Raw genomic sequence first — 22,139 nt, 5'->3', positions numbered from 1 at the left:
TCAGGGACATTTTCTAGGGGTGAAAATGGTTAAATTCTAAAAAAGGTTGTTCAGGGAGAGTAAGGGCTCTCTACTTTTAAATCTGAGGATTTTAAAAATTTTTAAATAGCAGTAGGCATGCTGCTGTATGGAAAGTGTTTAGTAGAGCTGATCCTGTTTTGGGGCAGGAGGCAGACCAAGCAATGTCCTTAGGTTCCTCCCAGCCCTGTTCAGAGGATCAGAACTTTCACTTAGGTTTTTAACTTCCCACTTCAATACAGCAACACAGGGGTGGAGATGGTTGCCAGACAGGTCCCAGCCCTCATCACACAGGATGTCAGAGAGGATCTTCTGGGAAGCCATGACCCCTCTCTGCCCGCTGCTCCCAATGCCTCTCCAACAGTGCCATGGGAGCATGGCACTGCCTGCAGCCGCTGCCAGGAGAGGAAGTGCTATATGTGGATGAGAACTTCCTGCAGGGATGAATTCCCGTGGATTCCCATGGCCCCATGCCAGTTTCCAAGCACTGACCATGGGCACAGCTCCTGCACACCCCACTGGGAGCCAGGAGCTAGTAACAGCTCTTCTTTCTTCCTCCAGCACTGATACAGCTGTATCTGAATGGCAGAGACCACTCAGGACAGTGCGACCTTCAGGTTATTTGGTTCTCCTCATCCCTGCCCTCACTGCTGCCCTGCTTTAGGACAGTCCAAACCCTCAGCTGTGCTGCAGCTGTTTGAGGCTGTGCTGCCCATCCTGAGCTTCTCCGTAGGATGCCCATCGTGGCATTTCACCTCCAGGTCCCCTTATTGCTGGACATGTGGCAGGAGCAGACACACCCGCAGGGGGAAGGATAAGTAAATGCCTCTTGATGGGCCCTGGAGGGCCATGAGCTAAGGATATCCAAGGCTTATTTATACTTAACACAAAGAGAACTTGCAAAGGTCAGGTTGATGGCTCTTTCCAAATGAGGCCAAGGCTGTGAACTAGAAGTGAATCAAATCCAAGTCTCAGTTAGTTTTAGATGGCACCTTTCCTCCCAGCCAAGAATTTTACATATCCTTTTACTGCCTGCTGGTCAATTACACACTGTGCAAAGCAACTGAATCTTTTGTTCAGTTTAAGCTTGGAGACTCCAGTATATGAAATCTACTGGGATTACGTGTCTCTCTAATCTGGTTTCAAGGTTGCCTCCATAAATATTACCACTTCTATATCTAGAATGTTTGTAGACTACACCAGCCCCTAACTCGTGTAACCAGAGCTATGTATTATGCAAATGCCTTCCTTTTTCTCATATCCCAGGCTGGTAGATCAAATCAGACTGCACCCAAGTCTCATCTGTCCTTTACACATTGATCAAAGCACAGAATGCTGTTTTGAAAAGGAAATGCCATTGAGGCTAATATGCCGTGTGTTGTCTGAAAAAAGGATCTGCTGATAAGGATCCTGGTGTGATTCAAAATGACAGGATGAAATTACAAAGAGCCTGTTGTCACCTCTACCTCCAGTTCAAAGCACGGACACTAGAGAGGAAAGAGGTTCCTGTCACTGACCATCTCCTCCTAGCCTGGATCTGCCAAAAGACCACGTGCAGTATCAATAACTGATACCATGTGAATAATTTCCCACAGCAGTATAAGAGAAACTATTTCAAAATACTGCTTTGATAGATGCTGATACATATCAAAGCCAGGGAGCTCTAAAGAGCAGGAGAGAGGGTGGGGAGGACAGCATACAGCACAGGGAAGTGCAAGAGGTGGCACAAAATAATACAGAATCAGAGAATGGACTGGCTTGGAAGGGACCTTAATTATCTCATTCCAACCCCCCTGCCGTAGTCAGGGACACTTTCCACTATTCCAGGTTGCTCCAAGCCAAATCTAACCTGGTCTTGACACTTCCAGAGACGGGGCATCCACAGGTTCTCTGGGCCACTTGTGCCAACACCTCACCATTCTCACAGGGAGGAATTTTTTCTGTATATCACAACTGCTGCCGCATCACCAGCTGTCAGTATCTTCCTGCTGCTCACCCCAAACCGAAATATCCATCCTCAGTTTCATCCCTGTCTCCCTGATGGCTCTCAGTCCCATGTTGCTGATGTCCAGTTCTCAGTTCTGCCCTGATGTTGCAGGAAGTTCCCCATGCCCGGACACAGTGCTGGGACTTTCCTCCAGTGCATGGCTGCACCTCTCAGTGACATCTGACTCAGCCACCTGCGCACATGTGGCTCTCTGGTTTCCTCACATGCCTGTCCCTGGGCTCAGAGAGCTTGTTTGCTGTCTGACCTCATGCCCTCACTTGCTGCTTGTGCTGTCTTCTCCGAACTGCAGTTCCTCACCCTCTTTCTGAATGGAGTGTTTAATTTAAGGGTGATAGGTTTTTTCCTTTCCCTGTTTTTCACTCAGCTCTGCCTATGTAATCCCACAGTGCATTACTGTCACTGACAGCAAACTCCTCCATTACATAAGGACAGGCGCAAACCTGCCCTTCCCTGCCTGCCCTGTTTCCTTTTCTGTATTTCTGCTTTCTAGGTCTCCTTACCCCATAACAACCCGTGGATCTGGTCTAGTTCTGCTGCTCCAGGTGTAACCACTGGAGCCTCAATAAAAGTCAATTAGTCTCTCTGCCAAATCCTTGCTATCATTGCACTGTCCTTGTTAATGCATTTCTTAGTCTCATCTCCTCCTTGAATATTTCACACACACGAACAATGGGAGATTTAATTCCTTGTGAATTACAGAATGCTGTACTGCACTGTACAGGTAGCATATGGGACAGCAACAGCCCCTGGTAAAGGGCAGGAAACAATGTTCCTAAATATTTGATTCCAGAACATGCCTCCCAGTGGGATGCACTAACAGGATATTCATGGAATCATAGAATGGTTTGGGTTGAAAGAGACATTAAAGATGATCTCATTCCACCCTCCCTGCCATGGGCAGGGACACCTTGCCACCTTCCACTAGACCAGTTGCTCTGAAACCTGGCCAAGCTGGTTTTGAGCACTTCCATTCACGCCACTGGCAAATTAACCCAGAACAGAGTTTGAGAAACCAGGAAGGCTTCTCCAAGCCAACCATTTTGCGAGGGGAACATTGGGCGAAGCCAACGCCTTGTGCATCTCCCCTGGCAAGTGAATTCAGGCACCACATCCAGCAAGGTGTGGGGAGAGCAGACACTTTATAGTGTCAAAATACACCACGGGAGGCTTAGGTCGGACATTATGATGAATTTCTTCACAGAAGGGGTGATTAGACGTTGGAACGGGCTGTCCAGGGAGCTGATGGAGTCACTGTCCCCGGAGGCGTTTCAGGGAAAACTAGACGTGTCACTGAGTGGCCTGGTTGACATGGTGGTGTTGGATCACAGGTTGCACTCAGGATGATCTCGGAGGTCTTTTGCAAGCTAATTGATTCTGTGAACTGCTCCGCGAGCCCAGCACGCCCAGATGTGCGGCACTCCGGGGCGCTGGGCCAGCAGCGGGCTCCATCCCCGCCGCGCCGCCATGACAACATCCTCCCCCTCAGCCCCACTGCGGGGCGGGACCGCGCCGCCACGATTGACAGCTGCCTCGCCCAATCAGAGCAGCGCCCGCCGCCGCGATTGACAGCTGCCTAGCCCAATCAGAGCAGCGCCCGCCGCGCCTGCCCCGCCCCTCGCCCTTCCCGCGGCTTTTCTCGCAGCCGGAAGCGCAGGTGGTCGCTTCCGGGGTTGCTAGGCAACGCCGGAGGCAGCTTCCGGGTGTGGGGTCCCGTTCCGGGTTGGCGGCGGCGCTGCCGGGTCGGGGGCGGTGACGGCACCATGAGCACCATGTTCGCCGACACCCTCCTCATCGTGTTCATCTCCGTCTGCACCGCGCTGCTGGCCGAGGGTGAGCCGGGGAGGGCGCGGCTGTGTGCGCGGAGCGGCCGGCAGCTCTCCCGAGCGCTGGGAAGGGGCGGCACTGGGGGCCCTGCGGAGGGGCGAGAAGCAGGCCAGGGGGGCTGTGGAGCGGGGCTCGGTGACTCGGGGTCGCCTGAACCCCTCACGGGCACCCCAGGGGACAGCGGTGAATCACTCCCGAGCAGCGCTGAGCTCTGGTGCCGAGCGGTGGGAACTGGGGTTGTTCCCTCACGAAGGAGGGAGGGAGGCTGCTGCAGGGTGAAACACGACATGGTGGTTTTCCCCCATAGCTCTTGTGGGGAGGATGTGAGGAAATCGCCTGACCCTGCAATGATGGTGGCTTAGGCTACTTGAAAAGGTTTTTTTACATTTCAGTGGTTGAAATCGGTGCAGCTTGTTAAGGCTGTGCTGGATAGGTGCATTTTGGGGTAGTCAGGAGTCAGAGGTCCTCTTCCCAGCATTGTGCTGTATCCCCAAATCCCCTTTGTCCCCAAATCTTCATCCCACAGCTGCACAACACCATCTCTGTGCATCCAAGGGCAGGGACAATCCCCAGTGGAATGTGGCCTGCTAGGAGCCCTGGTGCTTGGCTTTTGGGGTTAGGAGGTGTGCACATCCTCTGCCTGTCACAGCAGAGTTTACAGGCTTCCCTTCTCTGCAGCTGGTGGCTCAGGGGACTCGGCAGCACAGCCCTGCTGTCAAGCCAAAGTCAAAAAAAGAAACCCAAACAAAGTGGTTAGAAGTTTTGTGTAGGGGCTGATATTGCACACAAAACAGTGGTTCTGCACTGCTGGCATAACTGGGTTTTGTCATGTTTAAGTGCAAAGATTTAGGCTGGAGAGCCTCTCGAGGTCTCTTCTAGCCTAATGGCTTAATTTGCCTTTTCAAAATGTGGTGCTGCTAACAGAGAGGTCCTGGTAGGACCAGGAGTTATTCCTCAGGCCTTAATCAGGTGCTGTGGAAATGTAGAGCACAAAGATGCTTATTGCCTTGGATTTTAAGATGAGCAACAGCTGGTAAATAATGGCATAAAGGAACTGAAGCTGGGCACTTCTGGGGGTGTTTATTTTATACATGGTGTATAAAAGTAAAAACCAAAAGTTTTTTTTAAGTTTTATTTATATAGTTTATTTCATATGTCTGTTTTACGTGGAACTTGAGCGAGGGATTTGAAGGGAAGGGATGGTGCAGCTTGCTGGTGCTTTGTGCTCCCTTGGCTGTGGTTTTGTAGACATAAAGTTTAATTTTTGCACATGCATTTGCTCACTCATGTCACCATTGCTGTAGGGGCTCTTTACTCACCTCGTCACTGGCTGAGTGTTTGTTTCAGGTATAACCTGGGTGCTGGTTTATCGGACAGACAAATACAAGAGATTAAAGGCTGAAGTGGAAAAGCAGAGCAAGAAATGTAAGTACTCCTCATGGGCTTATTTCTATGCTTAATTCTGGTCTTCTGCTGCAGGCAGCTCAGCCAAAGATATTTTGCTTTGTCTAAATTGCCCCTCCTGTCAATGGAGGACAGGAGGGAGTAAGAGATGGTATTGGCATCTTTTTTTCTGAACATGAATAGCAAGTGTCTGAAATAAATGCCTGAAGGATGTTCAGAGATGCAATTTCTGCCTTTCAGGTGTAAACAGGAGAATTTGAGGTCTGTAGAAAGGATGACATGAGTTGAATAATGAATAGCATGAGAGGAAAGCATTTTATGTAAAGATTAAAAATTAAGATTAATAGTGGGGGATGAGTAAAGACAAAGCCACCACAGAAAGGTCTGAGCAATCAGCTGATGTAAAACCAAATTATCCTAATGTAAACTGGAAACAAATAGAATGGATTAGGAAATAAGTCCCAGGTTCATCCCATAGAGAGGTGGTCTGAGTGGCCTGGGAGTGGTTAAACAAAGGATAAGGGAGCTGAGGGTGAGCAGTCAGAAGACCTGCATCATATATTAAGAGAAGTGGTAAACGGGAGGGAGCATGGAGTGTTTAAATGGACCTGTCTGTATCAGAAGCCAAGTTGCAGAGCAGAAATTCTGACCTTTCAAACTCAACTGTGTACACCCTGCCCAAGTTACAGCAGTAAGAGACAGCACATGACAACTGGGGCCAGACTAGAGCTGGTTTTTCCTTACCAATATTTCATCGTGATGCCAGTGCTCTTTAATGCATGAGAGAACGATATCATCACATATTGCTCTTGCCAGCCCAGCTTACTGCAGCCTTCCCCTGGGCAGTATAAACTGAGGAGCTGAAGTGCAGTCACGTTTGTGTCCCAGCTCCGACATTAGGGGCTTTTGTCACCACAGCAGTAGCAGATGGGGATTGCATCTCTGCTGCCTCACTTGAATCCCACTTGGCCAATGCGTGGGATAGAATTGGCCCCAGAAGAGCAAGTTAGAGAAGGAGTTGAACCCAGCTGCAAACTTAGTGTCCTCTCGTGTTTCTGCTGTTAAATTCCAAAAGCAGTTAGCAGGACTTAATCTCTAGGGTTTAATGATTGCTGTAAGAGTTTAATGCTGTTTGCTTTTATAGCTCTCCTGGTATCTAGGCTATCATCTGTGAAGGGAATGATGTGAGGTTCATGCATCTCAATTAGTTTCTGATCTCCTTGTTCGATTCCCCACCCCCCAGGAAGAAAAAAAGGTAAAGCTGCATAGGGAATCAGTAAAAATTCAGCTTTGCTTTTTTTCTCTTCCTCTCTTGCGCTGAGGACAGCTGGCTGACCTGAGGGCTTACAACTTGCCAAGTGGACCACTTGAGCCACACCTTTCAACTGTTATCTAACACATCTGAAACAGGAAAAAACACATTTGAGATCTTTAAGCTCTCCCGTGAGAGTCCTAGCGATCCTTAGGATTTGCAAAAACAAAGGGGTTGAGTAGTGTGCTTGAGCAGACATTGTTACTCCTTAGTTTCATCTCTTCCTGTCCTCTCCTTCCTAGGGAGAGTCTCAGTGTTGTCTGAGGCTGCTGCAGAGATTGTTCTGGGTAAATGTAGGGTAAATTTGCAAGGCTGAAGGCTGTCCCTGGAATTTCTGATGTGTTGTTATTAATGTTTCCATGGACAGGCTTTGAGACTGCCCAACAGTCATAAGGGGATTGGCACTGGAAGTTCTTTGGGATTGGCATAAGGCCCAGTAGCACTGTCTAGAGTTTAAAGCTGTGGCCATGGGGTTTTGTGGACCAGGGTAAAGATGGACTGATAAGTTTCCCCATCTGGATTTGGCATAAGGAAGGTTATGGAGACAGCCTTCTGTGAGCACTGGGTGCATTATGTCATCTGGCACCTCTCTCCAGTATTCCCTAGGGACACAAGCTCCCTGTTTTCTTCCCTGTGCTAGCCTGCCCATCACAGATACTCTTGTTCTTTGGAAAAAGCAGTTGTGTCTCACTCCATTGCCATGGAGGGATGGGGTTTAGGTGGCTTGTCTGGGCTGGTGTGATTTTCTGAGCAGTTGTGACTGACTCACAGGCATTTTGCAAGACAGCACTACAAATCCTGGTGTGGCTTCGCAGGTTGGCTTTCTTCATTTGTTCTGTGCTTTGAAAGCAGGGCTGGAAGGTCTGTGCTGAGCTGGTAATTCATGAGGGAGGGGAGCCCTAGCACTCAGGTATCTGTGAGCTAACAATGACCAAGGCTTTCTGTTGGTAGAGTTGATATGGTACACAGAGTTTAAAGTAAAAATGGGCTACTATCTGTTGTTAGACCATGGCCATGCTTCATCATCCTTGCTTCTTGTAGCACTCTTGTTTTAGGTCTTGAATGAAAATGTCTCTTGCTTCCCAGAAAAGCCCTTCTTGCTGTCCCAGAACCTCATTTGCAGCTGAGCAGCACATTTGCTGTGTTCCCAGCTCCCTGTGCTGGCTCTGTTAGCCTGGTTTGCTGCAGTGCTGGTTGGTTGCAGGGGCTTGGTGCACGTCTGATTTAGGGTTTTAGTACCTTTGAACTTAGGCTCCTACTTTAAAATATTGGAAATACAATGGCAAGGCTGTGGCTGGCTGCTTGGACAGCATTTCCCCTGAGAATGCTTGCCTGTGAAGAAGGGATGTACGAGAACACAGGCTTTCCTGTATTCTGCTTCCCACTGCAGATAATCAGGAGCAGAGCTTGCCACAAAGCTCTTTTCATTCCACTTGCTGAATCAAAAGTACTGTCTAATACTAATGACAAATCAGCAAGGGTCAGTTGAGCCAAAATTGTCCCCAGACTGCTCAGTCCACAATGTAATTGGCTCTTGACAGAGTTCAAAATTAACCCTTTAAATATGTTTCTGTCTTACCCAGGATTTTAAATTTTTTTAATGATAGTTTTTAAGCGGTGTAATCAACCTAGCTAGTTGATAATTTACTGATTCTGAATATGTCCTTAGTCATACCTAGCTGCCTTTTGTGCCCCTGTTCTTCAAAGGAATAACATGTTTTGTTTGATGTATGGAGAAGGAGTGGTGGTATCCTTGTGCAGAAATGATGGAATATCTTTTCATTTTGCAGTGGAAAAGAAGAAGGAAACAATAACTGAATCAGCAGGCCGACAGCAGAAAAAGAAGATAGGTAAGACTGGTGCCTCAAGAATGGTGGAAAGCTGAGAAACTTATGGAAGTGATTATCCTTTGCTTCCTTTCAAGGCTATTTATTCATTTGCCTTACTCTCCTAAGGCAGGAGATACTCAACCTCCTGGTGGTTTTGATCAAATGGGTGGATCACTGAGAGGAGCAGCACCTCTTGCTGAGCTCCCTGACTTTCACTCCCATTTTAGCCTTGATATCCATGGCTATTACCAACTTCAGCTGTCAAAATACTTTGCTGCAGTGCACTGGCAGTTTGCAATAGCTATAGGACTCTGTGATTTTTGGATTTTTTTTCCTCATTTGACTGTTTCAGAGCTGAAGGTGTTCATGTTAACTCTGACTGTGCTTTCATTAATTTCAAGTTTGATAAATTAGTTTTGCTCAGTTTTAGGAAGTGATTTATTTTTCCATTGTTTTTCATTGTCTGTAAGCTGAATTCTTTCTGTGTTGGGGTAACTCTTAGAGTCCTGAACTAAGCAAGAACAAGGTAAGAGATGTTTAAGGGACGTGAGCTTTAGGAAGTTCTGCTATCTGCAGGACTCGCAACGTGCAGCAAAGCTCAGATAAGTTATTACAGAGATCGTGGCAGGAACACTTTGAGAGCTCCTGGGAGTTGGTTTCCTCATTCCTCTGTAACACCAGGTAGCTGGATTAGTCATTTGATCTGTACAAAGCTTGGGAATTATAAACACATCTTCAAACGGTTCTTCCTAGGTAGAAAACCTGTTGTCGTTAGATTCCTGAAGGGACAGGAGCCAAAATGCTTCCTCTTGTGCATTTCAGTTCTTAATCTTGACTAATCCCTGCGTGGGATGAACACTGCTTGGTGGATAAGGCAACTTTGAAAGTGACCATATGTAACAACTGCAGATAACATTAAATAAAAAAAAGATGTGACAATGATTTTTTTGCAAGGCACCATCCAAGCTGTGTTCCTAGCAGACAATATTTTACTTGTGCTTGGACTAAACCAATAAACAGTAGAATCTGAGGGCTTCAGATGCTTCACCAATTTTTATACACTGAAATAATCTTGTTTTGCAGATGAAAAACAAAGCACAAAGGGACAAAGATCAGAACTTAGGAAATGACCACTGATTTTGTTTGCTGTGATGCTTGCTGGCCAAGCCTAAGATTCTGACACTGATTTTTTTTGTTGTAGGTTTTTTTTTTTAAGAAGCATAACTTCAGTATTTGATTTGTGTTCAGGCAAAGATGAATTCTTGGTGTTTCTGAAAAATCAGGCCCAAAATGTCACACTGGACTTCCAGAAAATGACTCACAGCTGCTAAATGGTTTTGAAATCTCTGATCTCAATAACTTACTGGATGTCAAATCATTCTGCAAGATGGGGCATTGTTGTCACAGCAAATCTACTTGTGCTGGAGTTCTTCCAAGTTCTACCATTTTAGTTAACAAAAAGTAAATATTGAGCTGAGGCTTTATGGATAAGTAACAGCTGTGATACAGACCTGCCTCAGTTGCCATCTGTTCCATGCACAGAATAAGACAGGGGGTCTGTGGATGATATTACTTGGTTTCATAAGGAATGAATCATGCATGTGCACAAGGAGGTAGGGGGAAAGTTGCATGGGAAGGCTTAATTTGGTGTTTCCTACTTAAAAAAAATTATTTTTAAGTGTAAAATGCACCAATTGTCAGGTTGTGTCTAAATCACCTTTGACAGTGCTGGAACAGGATACCTTTAGCATTGGTGTAGCCTTCTGTCATTTCTGTTTAAAGAGATAATTTGTTAGTTTAAACTTTGCTACTGCTTTTGTGTCCATATGCTCCTGGAAAAAAGACAGTGACATTTGCAGGAGTCTACGTGAGTGCTGGATGAACAGCAAAACTAAAACAAAGCAAAAATCCCCAGTCCTGGAAAATCTGTATTCCTTTATTCTCATGGTCCATGTTCCAATGGGCACAATAAGATGATTTTGGACTCCAGGGAGCTGCTTGTTGACCCAGTCCTTTTTCTCTGTGCCCCAGCTATATAGCAAAGTACCTAACAGGCTGCTTGTGTATGAGTTGGAAAGGAATAGACCATTTATACAAGGTGGGAGATCACCCAGAGCATGTTCATTTTGCATTTGTAGAAATACGTGAGAGACAGGTCAGGTATATTGGGCAGCCAGGGCTGTGTTCTTTCCTCTTTGTAACCTTTAGCCCACCTAAATAGATGGTTAGTTACGCAGCAGAGGGGAAAAAACAAGTATTTGTGCCAAATGTGATTCCTGAAGAGCTGGCCTGTGGCTGCTGAAATGTCCCAGGACAAAGCTTTCCACCTGGGTCAGGAAGCAGGTGTCTGGAAGGTTCCTGCTAGAGGGGATGGTTTGTAGTTAGGAGCAAATGGAAATGGCAAAGAGGCTTCTAAGACATTGGGTAGGGTATTGCTATTGCTTTTCATAGCGCTGATGGTGAGTCCGTGTGCTCAGCAGGGCCTGGGAGAGAATTGTGGAGCCTCTGTGCTGTGGGCCTCTTGTTCAGAAACTTCAGTGGGGATCCCTGGAAACTCCCATGCTGGATAGCCCTTGGCAGTCCTTCTGCATCCTCCCCTCTTCACTCATGCTGTTCTTTGGATATTCCTTCATTATCTACATCCTTAGTTCAGCTGGCTGTTGCTTCCCAGCCCTGGCTGCCCCTCTGGATCCTCAGTGTGAGAGAGGCACAAGGGATGATGGGGACATGGGACAGCAAAGGTGACAGACAGTGGATAATGCAGAAGGTCAGAGCAGCCCTTCAGTGAGGAACCTGGAAAATGCCCTCTTGAAAATCTGAGTATCTCTGAAGTCTGTGGTGATTCAAGACTAAATTTCCAATGAAACTATTTTATGCAAAGCACAGTAATACACACATTACTGAATTTCATGTAGGAAATCTCTTTCCTCTTTGGAGAATCTCCTAGGTGTGAGAAGGGTGCAAAATTCATTACTAAGGCCAGCAGGATGTCGGTGTTGCTGAGGTGCAGCTCTCAGCTGTATGTATGGTTTTCCCTTTTGAGACCTCCAAAGGAAATCCTTACTTAATCAATGTGTTTATGATGGTGTGCAGCAAATGGAGACTCCTCTCTTTGGGAACTGTGGTAGAGGAGCACTGCCTCTGTTTCCTGGCAGCAGTGCTCATGCTCCTGTGTGTTGGTTGAGTTAGCAAATCTGACATCGGGTGCATTTCTTTCAAAAGTGCTGAATGTGTGATTCCAGCTGCCTCCTCTCTTTGTGCCTGACTTGCTGCATGTTGCTGTGGCGGAGAAGCAGTTGGCTATGTACAGTTTTTCACTTTCTACTGTCTGGCAAAGAGGGCTGGAGTTGATTTTGGAAGTGTTATTAGTTTGGAGAGCCAAAGAGGTTAAGATTTCCTGGAAATGAAAACACTCTGGTTTCTAGGTTGACATAACTGATTATAATTGTTGGTTTTGTCTTTCCAGAGAGACAAGAAGAGAAACTGAAGAATAACAACAGGGACTTGTCAATGGTATGAAAATTGAAAGCCAGTTCCCAGCTGCTGAAGATTTCAGTCAGTTTTCCAACAGAAAGACTTTGTTCAATTGGCAGACATAGCTGCTTTTCCTGTGGAATGGTCCTTCTGGATTTTCTTTAATAGCTACAGATTTTAGTATGAGCCACAGAGTTCTCCAGCAGTTACTACCTCATCTGATGCCAAACCTTAGCTATTTTCATCTTTATAAGTCTCCATGATGTTTTTCAAAGTAGAATTAATTTTTCTGACTTCCTGTAACTTTGGTCATGGTAATTATCCTGGCTGGGGATCCCCTTGGAACTCCCCCGATGGGTTTTATGGGCTTAAGGAAAAAGTAAAACCAGCCTGTGCAAGGTAACAGGACAGTTCTTGAGCAGTTTTTGGTTTTGTCCCCCAGAAGCAGCTCTTCACATCAGTGGCCAACACTGTGGCTGCCTTTCTACCCAGCTGTTGACCAAACTTCCCTTCAGGACTTTACCAGTCACTCTTACAACTCCTCTGTCTCCTGGGTCATCCTTTTACCCTGTTGATTTCAGTGATCTGCACAAAGGCTGTTTTTAAGGGTGTGAGCTCATAATACCTCAGTCTGAGCCTGTTGTTTTCATTATCTCTGACCTTTCTGCTTGCAGGTTCGGATGAAATCCATGTTTGCCATTGGCTTCTGCTTCACTGCCTTGATGGGAATGTTTAACTCCATGTAAGTATCAACTTCCTGGATCTTTTTCTTAATTTTTTTACAGTGAATATCTTTTCCACCTTCCCTTCATCATCTGAAGTGTTAGCAATTACATTGTCCAGCCAAGAACCATAAAAAAATAAATGGATCTATATTTCATATGAAGATAACAGTGGTTTGGTCACCACATGCACGTTCTGCTCAAGAGGGAGCATTGGGTACCAAACACAACCAAATTGAACAAATTGCATTCAGTCTAGACAAAGCTTTAATATCCTTTCTGCATGGGAACATCCTGATAAGGGCAAGTTTAGTAGATGTCAGGCAAACAGCTTCAGTCTTCAGCTGCTTTGGCTTTGCTGTAATGGTGTGACCAAAGAATGCTCTTGCAAACAAATCTGGGTCAGCTCCCTTGCTCTTAGAAATGAGCTGTAATTGCAGAGCTTCTTGTTGCCCTCCTTGAGGTAATCAGAGTCCAGATATAAAGAGGCCCAGGCATGGGCTCCAAGCTTCATTTGCTTTAAAAGTGACCTGGGATAGGTGTGGTTTAAAAAAAACCTAACAGACAAGAAACCCCAAACTGGTTTGCAAGGTTATGGACAGCTTTGTTTCAGATATGCAAATCTGAAAGGCTGTGCTTGGCTTTTAAAACTTGATTCACTTGAAAGATGAACTGTTGACTGTTAAATCTGAAGATGACATGAATATTGTTAGGATAACCTTTAGGAGCTGCTTGATATCTGGGCAATGTATTTGCCCTGCAAACAGGAATATACATTCTTGGGCACCAAAGCCTGTGGCCTCTGTGCTGGCAGTCCCCAGGATACAGTCAATTGTTATTTTACTGGAGATCTGTGGGTGGATGAATTGCAAACATGGGGTAACATAATAACAGAAGTGCCACTGTGTGGATCCTTTATTTATTCAGCTTAGTCAGACTTCAGCATCGAGCATTCTGAGCGGAGCAGAGCAACCCAACACTGCAGGACTTTAAAAATTTGGGTACAGTCTTGAGTCACTGATGTGTCATTTCACTGCAGCCCTGAGCAGGGCTGGAGGTGCACCATGAGCAGCGAGGTATCTGAGGGGCATTTGTAGTGCTGCCCTTGAGGACTGTAAATGCTTGCCTTGCTCTTTGGATGCAATACAAACACCAGCACCTGCCCCTGAAGCAAACTCAAAAACAAACTAAAAATTCTTTACCCCACTGTGCCCATTTTCCTAAGAGTGGGAAGAGGCTGTTGTTCTGCCTAGTATTCTGTGACTAATAAGTGTTGCAGAGCTGTAAGTTTGTTAAGAGCTTTAGAAAGGAGTTGATTTGGGTTAAATTTTAGATGGCTCCTCCTTCAATAGATACTAACTTGAGAAAAAAGGAGAAGAAACCAATAAACTTGTACCAAGTTTACTTGATTTGTTCCTCTTTTGAGGATTCCTGCCCACGGAGAAAATGCTACTGAACAGAGAATTGATGTGAACCTTTGGGCATATATTACTTTAACTGCCTCTTTCTTTAGAGGGAATCTGAGCAGTAGGAGTATCCAGAGAGCTCACTGATTGTTTCAGCTTTATTGCCAATAGCTGAGGCTATGGAATTAAAATCTGAAGATTTGGCTGCCTGACCTTTGGGGCTAAATAATCAAATCTTTGCTCATGGTCTCAGTCCAAAGTAGGCAGTGAATCTGAGTCAAATGGCAGCTTTGGTGGGTGGTATGTGCCCTGTCTGAAGCAGGCAGAGTGGCTGGTGCTGGTTCTCATGTACTGTCAGTGTCCTGACATGCTGTAAAGAACAGCTGCTTTTTGCTCACTTAAGGATTCAGGAGGTTCTTAGGCTCCCTCTGGGAAGCTGCTACTGCCTGGGGTGTCCATGGAGGCACTGTGGGTGTGGTAGGAAAAGGAGGAAAAGGGTGGCTGACACCTGCAATGGCTGTAGCCACATTTGCTGCTTTTCCTGTTCTTGAATGAGTACATGGCTCTGGGGAAAAAAGGAGCAGGAATTGTGTGGAAGCAGCATGATGTGCCACCCTTTGGATGTGTACTTTGCAGATGCTGCTACTCTGGCTGAGCACCTCACCATTCCCATGTGCCACCTCAGCCAAAATGAAAATCACTGGGATGACCTGCTTTCATTCCTGGAGTGTCATTAGTAATGGGGCAGCAGGTTGGACTGTCTTGGAAGGATGTGGAAGTGTCAGGAAGGCTGGTTTAAACCCAAAGAGCAGGATGTTCTGCCCAAGACAAACGGTGTCTGCTGTGAGTGACTGCTGTGGCTTAAAAGGTACATGATGGCAGTGAGATCAGCAGCAGTGGCCTCCAAGCCACCAGAGATTTCTCCCGGGAGAGAAATTACCTTCTGTGTGTCTCAATTTTCTCTTGCCAAGAACTTTTTAATGCAATCACTTCTCTGCATTACTCTAAGAGTTGTGCCTTGCAGTACCTCTTCATAACTGTGAAAACCCGCTGGAATTAAAAGCAGGTACCTCAGGGTGCTACTGCTGAAGTACTTGTCATTCTCGCAGCAGGAATAACGCAGAATTTAGAGCCGCTGGGGGATGTTCCAGGGAGATAAACATCCGTTCCGAGCTCTTTTGCCAAAGTGCCTGTGAGATGTAAACAAAGTTGGCGTGTGTTTGAGCCGTGGCTGTGTGAATGCATCTCCACAGGAAAGAAGGCTCATTTAGGATCTCTTGAAACAAGAAACACCTGTTCGAAAATGAGCACATGCAGAGAAAATAACATCCAAATATGCACATGCTGATGAGGCATCATACACATCTACATCAAAAGATCGAGTCGACTGTCTGGCTTGGGAGAAATCTTTGCAAACTGGCCAAAATTCACACTCTGCCTGATGCCCTGGAATGTGGACCTGGAGGGATTCCAGGAGCGGGACATGCCGCTTGGAATATGCGGTATCATCCTGCCTCTGCACTGCCTTCACCTCCAGAGCTAATGCAGAGAAACTGGGGGTATTAAGTGCTCTCTTGGGCATCTTGAGGGGCACAGCTGCTCCAGGGAAGGAAAAGGTGTCTGATTTATGCTCTGCTTAAGAAATGCTGTTTTGCTTAAGGCAAAGGGTCTGTCTTGTTGCAGTAGCTGCAATAGAGCAGGGTGGCAATCATCCATCTTTTATGGAAGTGCTGTCTGTGTTCCGCAAAGTGATCTGCTAAATCTGTTTTTGAAATAAAATGCACCAGAAAACTGCAAAACACCGAGATTTTATGAACCAACAGCTTGTCCAGTCGATCACTTAAATCACTACAGAACACTTTGACTATGGCAAAACTGTTCCTGAGGGAATCCTACTCTGTGGGTGGTTGGGTGTGGAGGGCTTGAAGAGAGCAATGTCTTTATCCTCTTTGATGTTAAGTGTATGGAGAGGGGCTGGAGAAGGCAGCAAGGCTTTTTAGCCTTCCATGTGGTCTTACCTGCTCTGGTGGCCTGTTGAAGATGCTCACTTGTTCTTTCTATATCCAGAGGTTGTTTTGCTGTCTCCAGTTGTGATCCAGTGCTCTCTTTTCCAGATTTGATGGCCGAGTGGTAGCAAAGCTTCCGTTTATCCCCCTCTCGTACATCCAAGGTCTCTCCCACCGCAACCTCCTGGGTGAGGATTACACTGACTGCTCCTTCATCTTCCTCTACATTCTCTGCACCATGTCAATCAGACAGGTGAGTACACTTTCCCTGGAGCAGGGAAAGCGCATCTCCATCCAGGAAGAGGAGTATTGCACATATCATCTTGGATCTGTTTCTAGTTTCTGTGTTTGCCTTCATTCCTGTGCCTCATACTCAAAGCAATTCTAGGTTGGGCTCATTAAAACAATCACTGTCCTGAACTGGCCTGGAAGACTTGGCTGGAGACTTGTACCTGGGCTCTAGGACAGAGTTGGCACAAATGGATCCCTGACTTGTGTGATAACTTCGTGGATTGCTATACCAAGACATGGTCTCCATCAGAAGCTGATCTAAATCCTACCTGTTAGTAATTAACAACTTTTACAGCAATATGTATATCTTTACAAATGGCAGCATCTTTAGGGGAAACTTCCTAGGTGGCTTGCAGTTCTGTAAAAGTGTCATCAGTCCATAAAGTTGATAGAAAAGTGAGGAAAGAGTTAAACCTGCTTTTTTGGGTTTGTCCTTCCTGGTTTTGCTGGCTGCCTGTTTTTTTGGGGTTTTTTCAGATTTTTGAAAGTCTTAAGAGCTTTACCTTTGGTATCAAGTCTCTCCAAGTGTTAGGGATGTGAAACAAAGGGGTTCTGGTGTGATAAGGCAAGAGTGGGGTCCACAGATTTCTCCAGCAATGCTCCATCCAAATGCTTCCATCTTTTGGAAGAGAGTGGGGATATCAGTGAGGATAAGGGATCTGTTCAGAAAGGTTCACTGGCAGCTCAGGTGGCAGAGGGCTACAAGAAGTCTACTTTATTTTCCAGTTTTCCCAGAGGGTTCTGGGGATAAGTTAATAGTCTCTGGGAGCTGGATGAATGCTGGTGCAACAAGCTGCAAATTACCTTCTCTCCTGTATTTATATTTCCCTTTTCTTTGATTCACTTCCTGAATTCTTGCTGCTTTTCTCCTTGACCCACTAGTTGCTTTTCCTTGGGGGGTGCCAAGGAAACTTAGACTAAGGGACTTAGAAAGACTTCAAGCAGATCAGCAAAGGGAAATGCTGTGTTACGCCAGAAGCTGGGGTGAGCTTGATGGAGCAGCTCCATAGCAGAGTTCTTTCAGTCACAAAGTGCATGTTACTGGATGGAATTCTCCATAGCCCTTCGTATTGGGTGCTTGTGCTGAAATGGATCTCAGTCTGGTCCTGTACAAAAGCAGACAATGAATTGTGGAATCATTTATTCTGAAAGGATCACCTGGAGGTTCATCTGGCCACCCCTCACTCCCAGCAGGCCCAGCTTCAGGGCACCAAAGGCCAGGCAGGGGCTTCCTCACTGCAGCAAGACAAACTTTCACTTCCCAGTAACCAGAGCAGTGTTTGCTGCTTTGAAAGAAGTGAAACATATGTAGCTCTTAGGATCACCTTCCAGAATTCCCAGGATGCTGTGGTCTGATGCTGTTCCTTCAGGCAATCTTGGCTGGTGCGGCTTTGTGTTACCTGTGACATGGAAAGTCCTTTCTCTCCAGTGTTGCAGATTATGATATGAAACTAAACAGCACTGCCAGCAAGATTTTTCTGCACCCATCAGATATCAATCTGTCTTGCTGAAAAATCCCCCCAAAATTACGGTTTTTCATCCAAAAATATAATTCCTGTGGTTAGTTCTAATGCTGGGCATTTCCTGATGTTTAATATGGTGAAACTGGTGGGCGGCATGAACCGAGGAGCAGAAGTGCCAAACTCTTTGCAGTGGGTTGGGCTTTCCATAAAAACTCTGGGAAAAAATTGCCCTTGTGCTTGAGAGTTCCTGCTCATGTCCCTGTGGTGGAGGGCTGTGAGTTTATTGCTTTGGAGAAGGGTGTGAGACTGCACTCTTCATAGTGCTGCCTTATCTACGTGATCGTGGTTAACAATTCCTGCACTTGTGCAGCTGTCAGGCAGCTCAGCTTCTTCCTCCTTGCTACCTGGAGGGAAGGGCAGGGACACATTAGTTTGCACAAGAGGTCAGAACTGAAGCTGTGATTGCTGCTGGCATCCTGCTCTTGGCTTTATTGCTATTTGAAAGAAGCTAGGTGATAACAGCACTGGGAAGAGAACTTGGAAGCTGTGACAGGCCAGGGGGAGAGAGCAGGAAAGTAATTAAGGGCTTAAAATGGTGCCAGAGACTTGCACTTCGTGCTTTCAGTGACCTTGGAGGTGAAGACTTTGTGATCCTTTGTATTTCACTGTGTGCAGAAGGGGAAATCTTGCCAGGTTGGCTTCAAAACAGGTGCTGGCCCAAGGAAGGAGAGCTGGTCTAGGTGTTGGTATCTGGCTTGATGCTGTTGACACAAGAGGAGGAGTGGAGATGTACCAAAAATCAGGGAACAGGTTGTGAACAAACCAAGCAGACCAAAGTCCCTCAGTCTCTCCTTAAATCCTGGAGCTGCCTGTGAAACAATCAAAATCAGGGAAGAGAGATGTTCCTGTGGAGCTCAGAGGTAGGACAGGAACTCGGGTGTGTGAAAAAACAGCGACCTGGTGGGAAATGCAGGGGAGTCTGTGGGGCTGGGAGACTGCTTGGGCGGTGATTAAACTGACATCAGTGGGACAGGCAGGAGCAGCATCAGGGACTCTCTTCATGTGGGGGTGATAAACTCTTCAAACACTGGGAAGCTTTGCTGCCTGTGACCTGGCCAGCATCTCCCAAAATAGTCACCTCGCAGTGAGTAACTTCCTTTGCGCTGTTCCCAGCTCTCCCTGGCACGTAAATCCTGTCCCCCAGTTCCTCCTGCCTTCCTGTTTGGAGAGGGGAGGGTTGCTGGGAGAGGCCTTCCAAGGGTCCTTGAGCTGTTGGGTTTCAGCTGGGAAAGTCTGCTGCTGGGCTGGGCGGGAGGTGCAATGTCAGGGTTACATCCTCTGTCCCTGCTCCTGGTTCTGAGCTCCCAGCCTTCACCTGTGCTCTTTGGGAAGAGGGATATGCTGCTGTTCCTTGGGTGTTTGCTGCGCTTCACTTCCTTTTCACACGCATCTGAACTGTAGATTAGGCTGCTTCTCGCTGAAATGTGTTCCCAGTGGGAGGGGGAGCCAGCAATTATCCCTACTGCCAGGACTGCATTTTCCCACAGAGCCTTGTCTCAGGACAGGGAGCCACCTGCTGCCTTGTCTGAGGTCCCTTCTGGGTTTGAAGACAAAAGCAGGAGCAGCTCCTGTCCTTCCTGCAGTCACTTGAGGAAAGATCAGAAGAGCTCAGATGAGGGATTTGGATCTTTAAGTCGTACTCTTCCCTCCCTGTTCATGAAGGTGATGATCGTGCTTGTGTTGAAAGTAGACTCTTCAGATTTCGTTGCCCAACGTGGCACACAGATGGGACAAGGTTTCTGCTGGATGTTGCTCCATCCCTGGTGTTTCCAGCTGTGTAGATTTCAGGATTGCTGTCCTGCAAAACTTGCTTTGGAGCTGCTGTGTGATGCTTTCTGCCTTCCAGAGTGGAGGAGGATTGCATGGAAGGGTAATGCTGGACAGTGTAGTCTGGAATTCAGACAGACTGTCATCTCCCTTCCTCTTCAAGCAGTTGGAATAAACTTTAGCACCACAGTTCTCCTCTCTCTCCGTGCTAAAAGGAACAGGGAAGAGGCAATGCACACCTCCTGGGTTCCATGGATCCCTGCTAGGATCTCTGCTCTGCCGGAGAGCCGGCAGGAAGCTGACGGGGCACTGGTCCTGTGGATTGCTGGCTCTGCAGCACCCTCTGGTGTTGCTGAATCTGTCCCTTGGCTGCTCATTTCCTCCTTTCTGTCCGTGTCTTGATCAAAGAAGCACTAAGAGGAACCACAGGAAGGAATTAATGCTCTCATACATATTCAGTGGCTGGCTTATGTGTGCCATGGACTAAAAACCTGATGTAATTCTTCCTCATGTGTTCCTTGTGTGTGGGCTAAAACCTTCCTTTTCATAATCTCCAGCTGGAATGAATCTTGATTTTATTTTAGCTACTGTGGAATTGCAAAACTATCTGCCTTTTTTCTTTTTATTATTTTTTGTTTTCAGTTTATTCTCCTTCTATGATAAAAAATTCAAGAGCTCTTTGACCTTGCAGTCTGACCTATCCTGACAGTTATTCTGGAGAGGACACTCAGGTTTGAAGACAATCCTCCTTTTGTTGTCTCGATAGCTACCACTCAAGGTGGGACATGAGGAGGACACAGTTGTTTTCTTCTTTCCCGTGCATCAGATGTCCCTGTTTTGCCAACACTGCAGGAGCAGCATTTTGAGGTGGAGTTCTCACAGTGAAGGATGAAACTGAAAGAACTGATGGCTCTTTGTAGTTGCACTGTTGTGAAATTTAAAAGAAATTTCAGAAGAATGGAGAAAAACATTCAAATATTCTGCTGTGAGGTTTTTAGCTTATGCCTGGCTCTGCTAATTAATTCTTTTGCTGTTTGTTGTTTTCCACTGAAACACCCTGCTCGGATGCAGATGAGGTCATCCCAATAGTCAGGTTTTGGGGTTTGCTCCATATGTCCTGTTATCCTGCATGTCTCCAGCGCCCCATTGTTCTGTGTGCAGCACTGGCATTCATGTTAATTCTGGGACTAAGCTCCTGACTTGCACTTGGCACTCACTCTGGTTGCCATGCTGCTGTCCCAAATTCCGGCTGCATTAGGAGAGAGCCCTCCTCGCCAGCCTGCAGACCCTCCAGCTGCCATGGCCACCATCAGCAGTGCTTTCTGGAATCTGGGGAAACTGAGGGCCGTGGGCAGCTGCCTGTGAGCAGAGTTGAGAACCTGCACTGCAGTTAAATTGCAAAGATACTGTATGTAAATAGTCTGTGTAGACAGCTCGCTGTGGGGTGTGTAGCTGGAAATGGGAAAAAATCATCATCCAAAATACGGATTTGGTGTTCAGAGGCTTTTGTTGAGGTGGAGAAGAGTGGCCCAGCTGTGTTGTGGATGGTTGTCTGACTCCATGCTGAGCTGTTCTGAGTGTATAGGAATACAGGTCCAATATGTAGTAGCCAGGTGGATTAGACTCTGTGGGTGAGAACCTGAATCTGTTGAAACCACTGGGGAGGTTTCACTTGTGCTCCTGGAGAAGGTCCACGAAGATGATTTGGGGTCTGGAGAATCTCTCTAATGAGCAGAGGCTACAGGATCTGGGCCTGTTTGGCACTATCCTCTTGAAACACAACTCAAAGGTGTGTTTCAAGAGGATAGTGCCAAACTCTAGTGGTGGCCAGCAACAAGATGAGGAGCAATAGCTATGAAGTAAAACACAAGATGTTCCACATAAGGAAGAAGTTCTTTCCTATGAGGGTGGCAGAGCACTGGAACAGCTGCCCAGGGAGCGTGTGGAGTGTCTCTCTCTGGAGACATTCCAAACCCACCTGGAGGTGTCCCAGGGTCACCTGGTCCAGGTGACCCTGCCTTGGCAGGGGGGTTGGACTAAATGATTTCCAGAGCTCCCTTCCAACCCTAACACTTCTGTGGTTCAGTGAGCAGAGGTGGGATTTCTTCCTCTTTGTCTCCCTCGCCATAGTCTGATGCTATGCTGCTCTTTGTTCTTGTTTTTGCAGAACATCCAGAAGATGCTTGGCCTCGCTCCTTCCCGGGCTGCCACCAAGCAGGCAGGAGGCTTCCTCGGCCCCCCACCTCAGGCAGGGAAGTTCTCCTGAAGCACAGCCCTCACGGAAAGCCTGACCAGTGCAACAAGACTGCCTTGGAGGTAACAAGACAGGATTCTGCACCAGGCATCACCTGTCTGAAGCCAGGCTATGCAGTTTTGAAATCATCATCCATCTGGAGTATTCCACCAGCAGTTGTTCATTCATCCAACGAAGAAACTCCTCCCGGAAGATAACGCGACCTTTGTTTCTAAGAAATAAACGGCATGGGCATGTTAATTTCTGTTAACGATGTCTGTTAATTGGGTGGTGGAGGCTGCTGCGGCCGCGGGATCGGCTG

The 22,139-nt window shown here is 46.7% G+C and overlaps 1 protein-coding gene across 1 annotated transcript; it reads left to right on the top strand.

The window, feature by feature from the left end:
* The first annotated feature begins 3,709 nt into the window (after nucleotides 1-3,709).
* TMCO1 (transmembrane and coiled-coil domains 1) lies at nucleotides 3,710-22,078 on the top strand. The gene is made up of 7 exons (XM_085068528.1): nucleotides 3,710-3,856; nucleotides 5,198-5,275; nucleotides 8,357-8,416; nucleotides 11,862-11,908; nucleotides 12,544-12,611; nucleotides 16,112-16,256; nucleotides 21,752-22,078. The coding sequence occupies exons 1-7, from the start codon at nucleotides 3,787-3,789 to the stop codon at nucleotides 21,848-21,850; spliced, it is 567 nt and encodes a 188-aa protein (XP_084924654.1). The 5' UTR covers nucleotides 3,710-3,786; the 3' UTR covers nucleotides 21,851-22,078.
* The last annotated feature ends 61 nt before the right edge of the window (nucleotides 22,079-22,139 follow it).

The sequence above is a fragment of the Lichenostomus cassidix genome, chromosome 8, assembly GCF_008360975.1.
Source record: "Lichenostomus cassidix isolate B80296 chromosome 8, HeHo_3.0, whole genome shotgun sequence".
Classification (NCBI taxonomy): domain Eukaryota; kingdom Metazoa; phylum Chordata; class Aves; order Passeriformes; family Meliphagidae; genus Lichenostomus; species Lichenostomus cassidix.
The sequence above is the reverse complement of the archived record's forward strand: the minus strand, read 5'-3'. Positions and strand labels throughout refer to the sequence as shown.

Bases quoted from the DNA above. Each gene is read 5' to 3' on its own strand.
- TMCO1 (XM_085068528.1), top strand. From the start codon at position 3,787: ATGAGCACCATGTTCGCCGACACCCTCCTCATCGTGTTCATCTCCGTC. The intron at 8,417-11,861 runs GTAAGACTGGTG...TTGTCTTTCCAG, and splicing joins ACAGCAGAAAAAGAAGATAG to AGAGACAAGAAGAGAAACTG. The intron at 16,257-21,751 runs GTGAGTACACTT...TTGTTTTTGCAG, and splicing joins GCACCATGTCAATCAGACAG to AACATCCAGAAGATGCTTGG.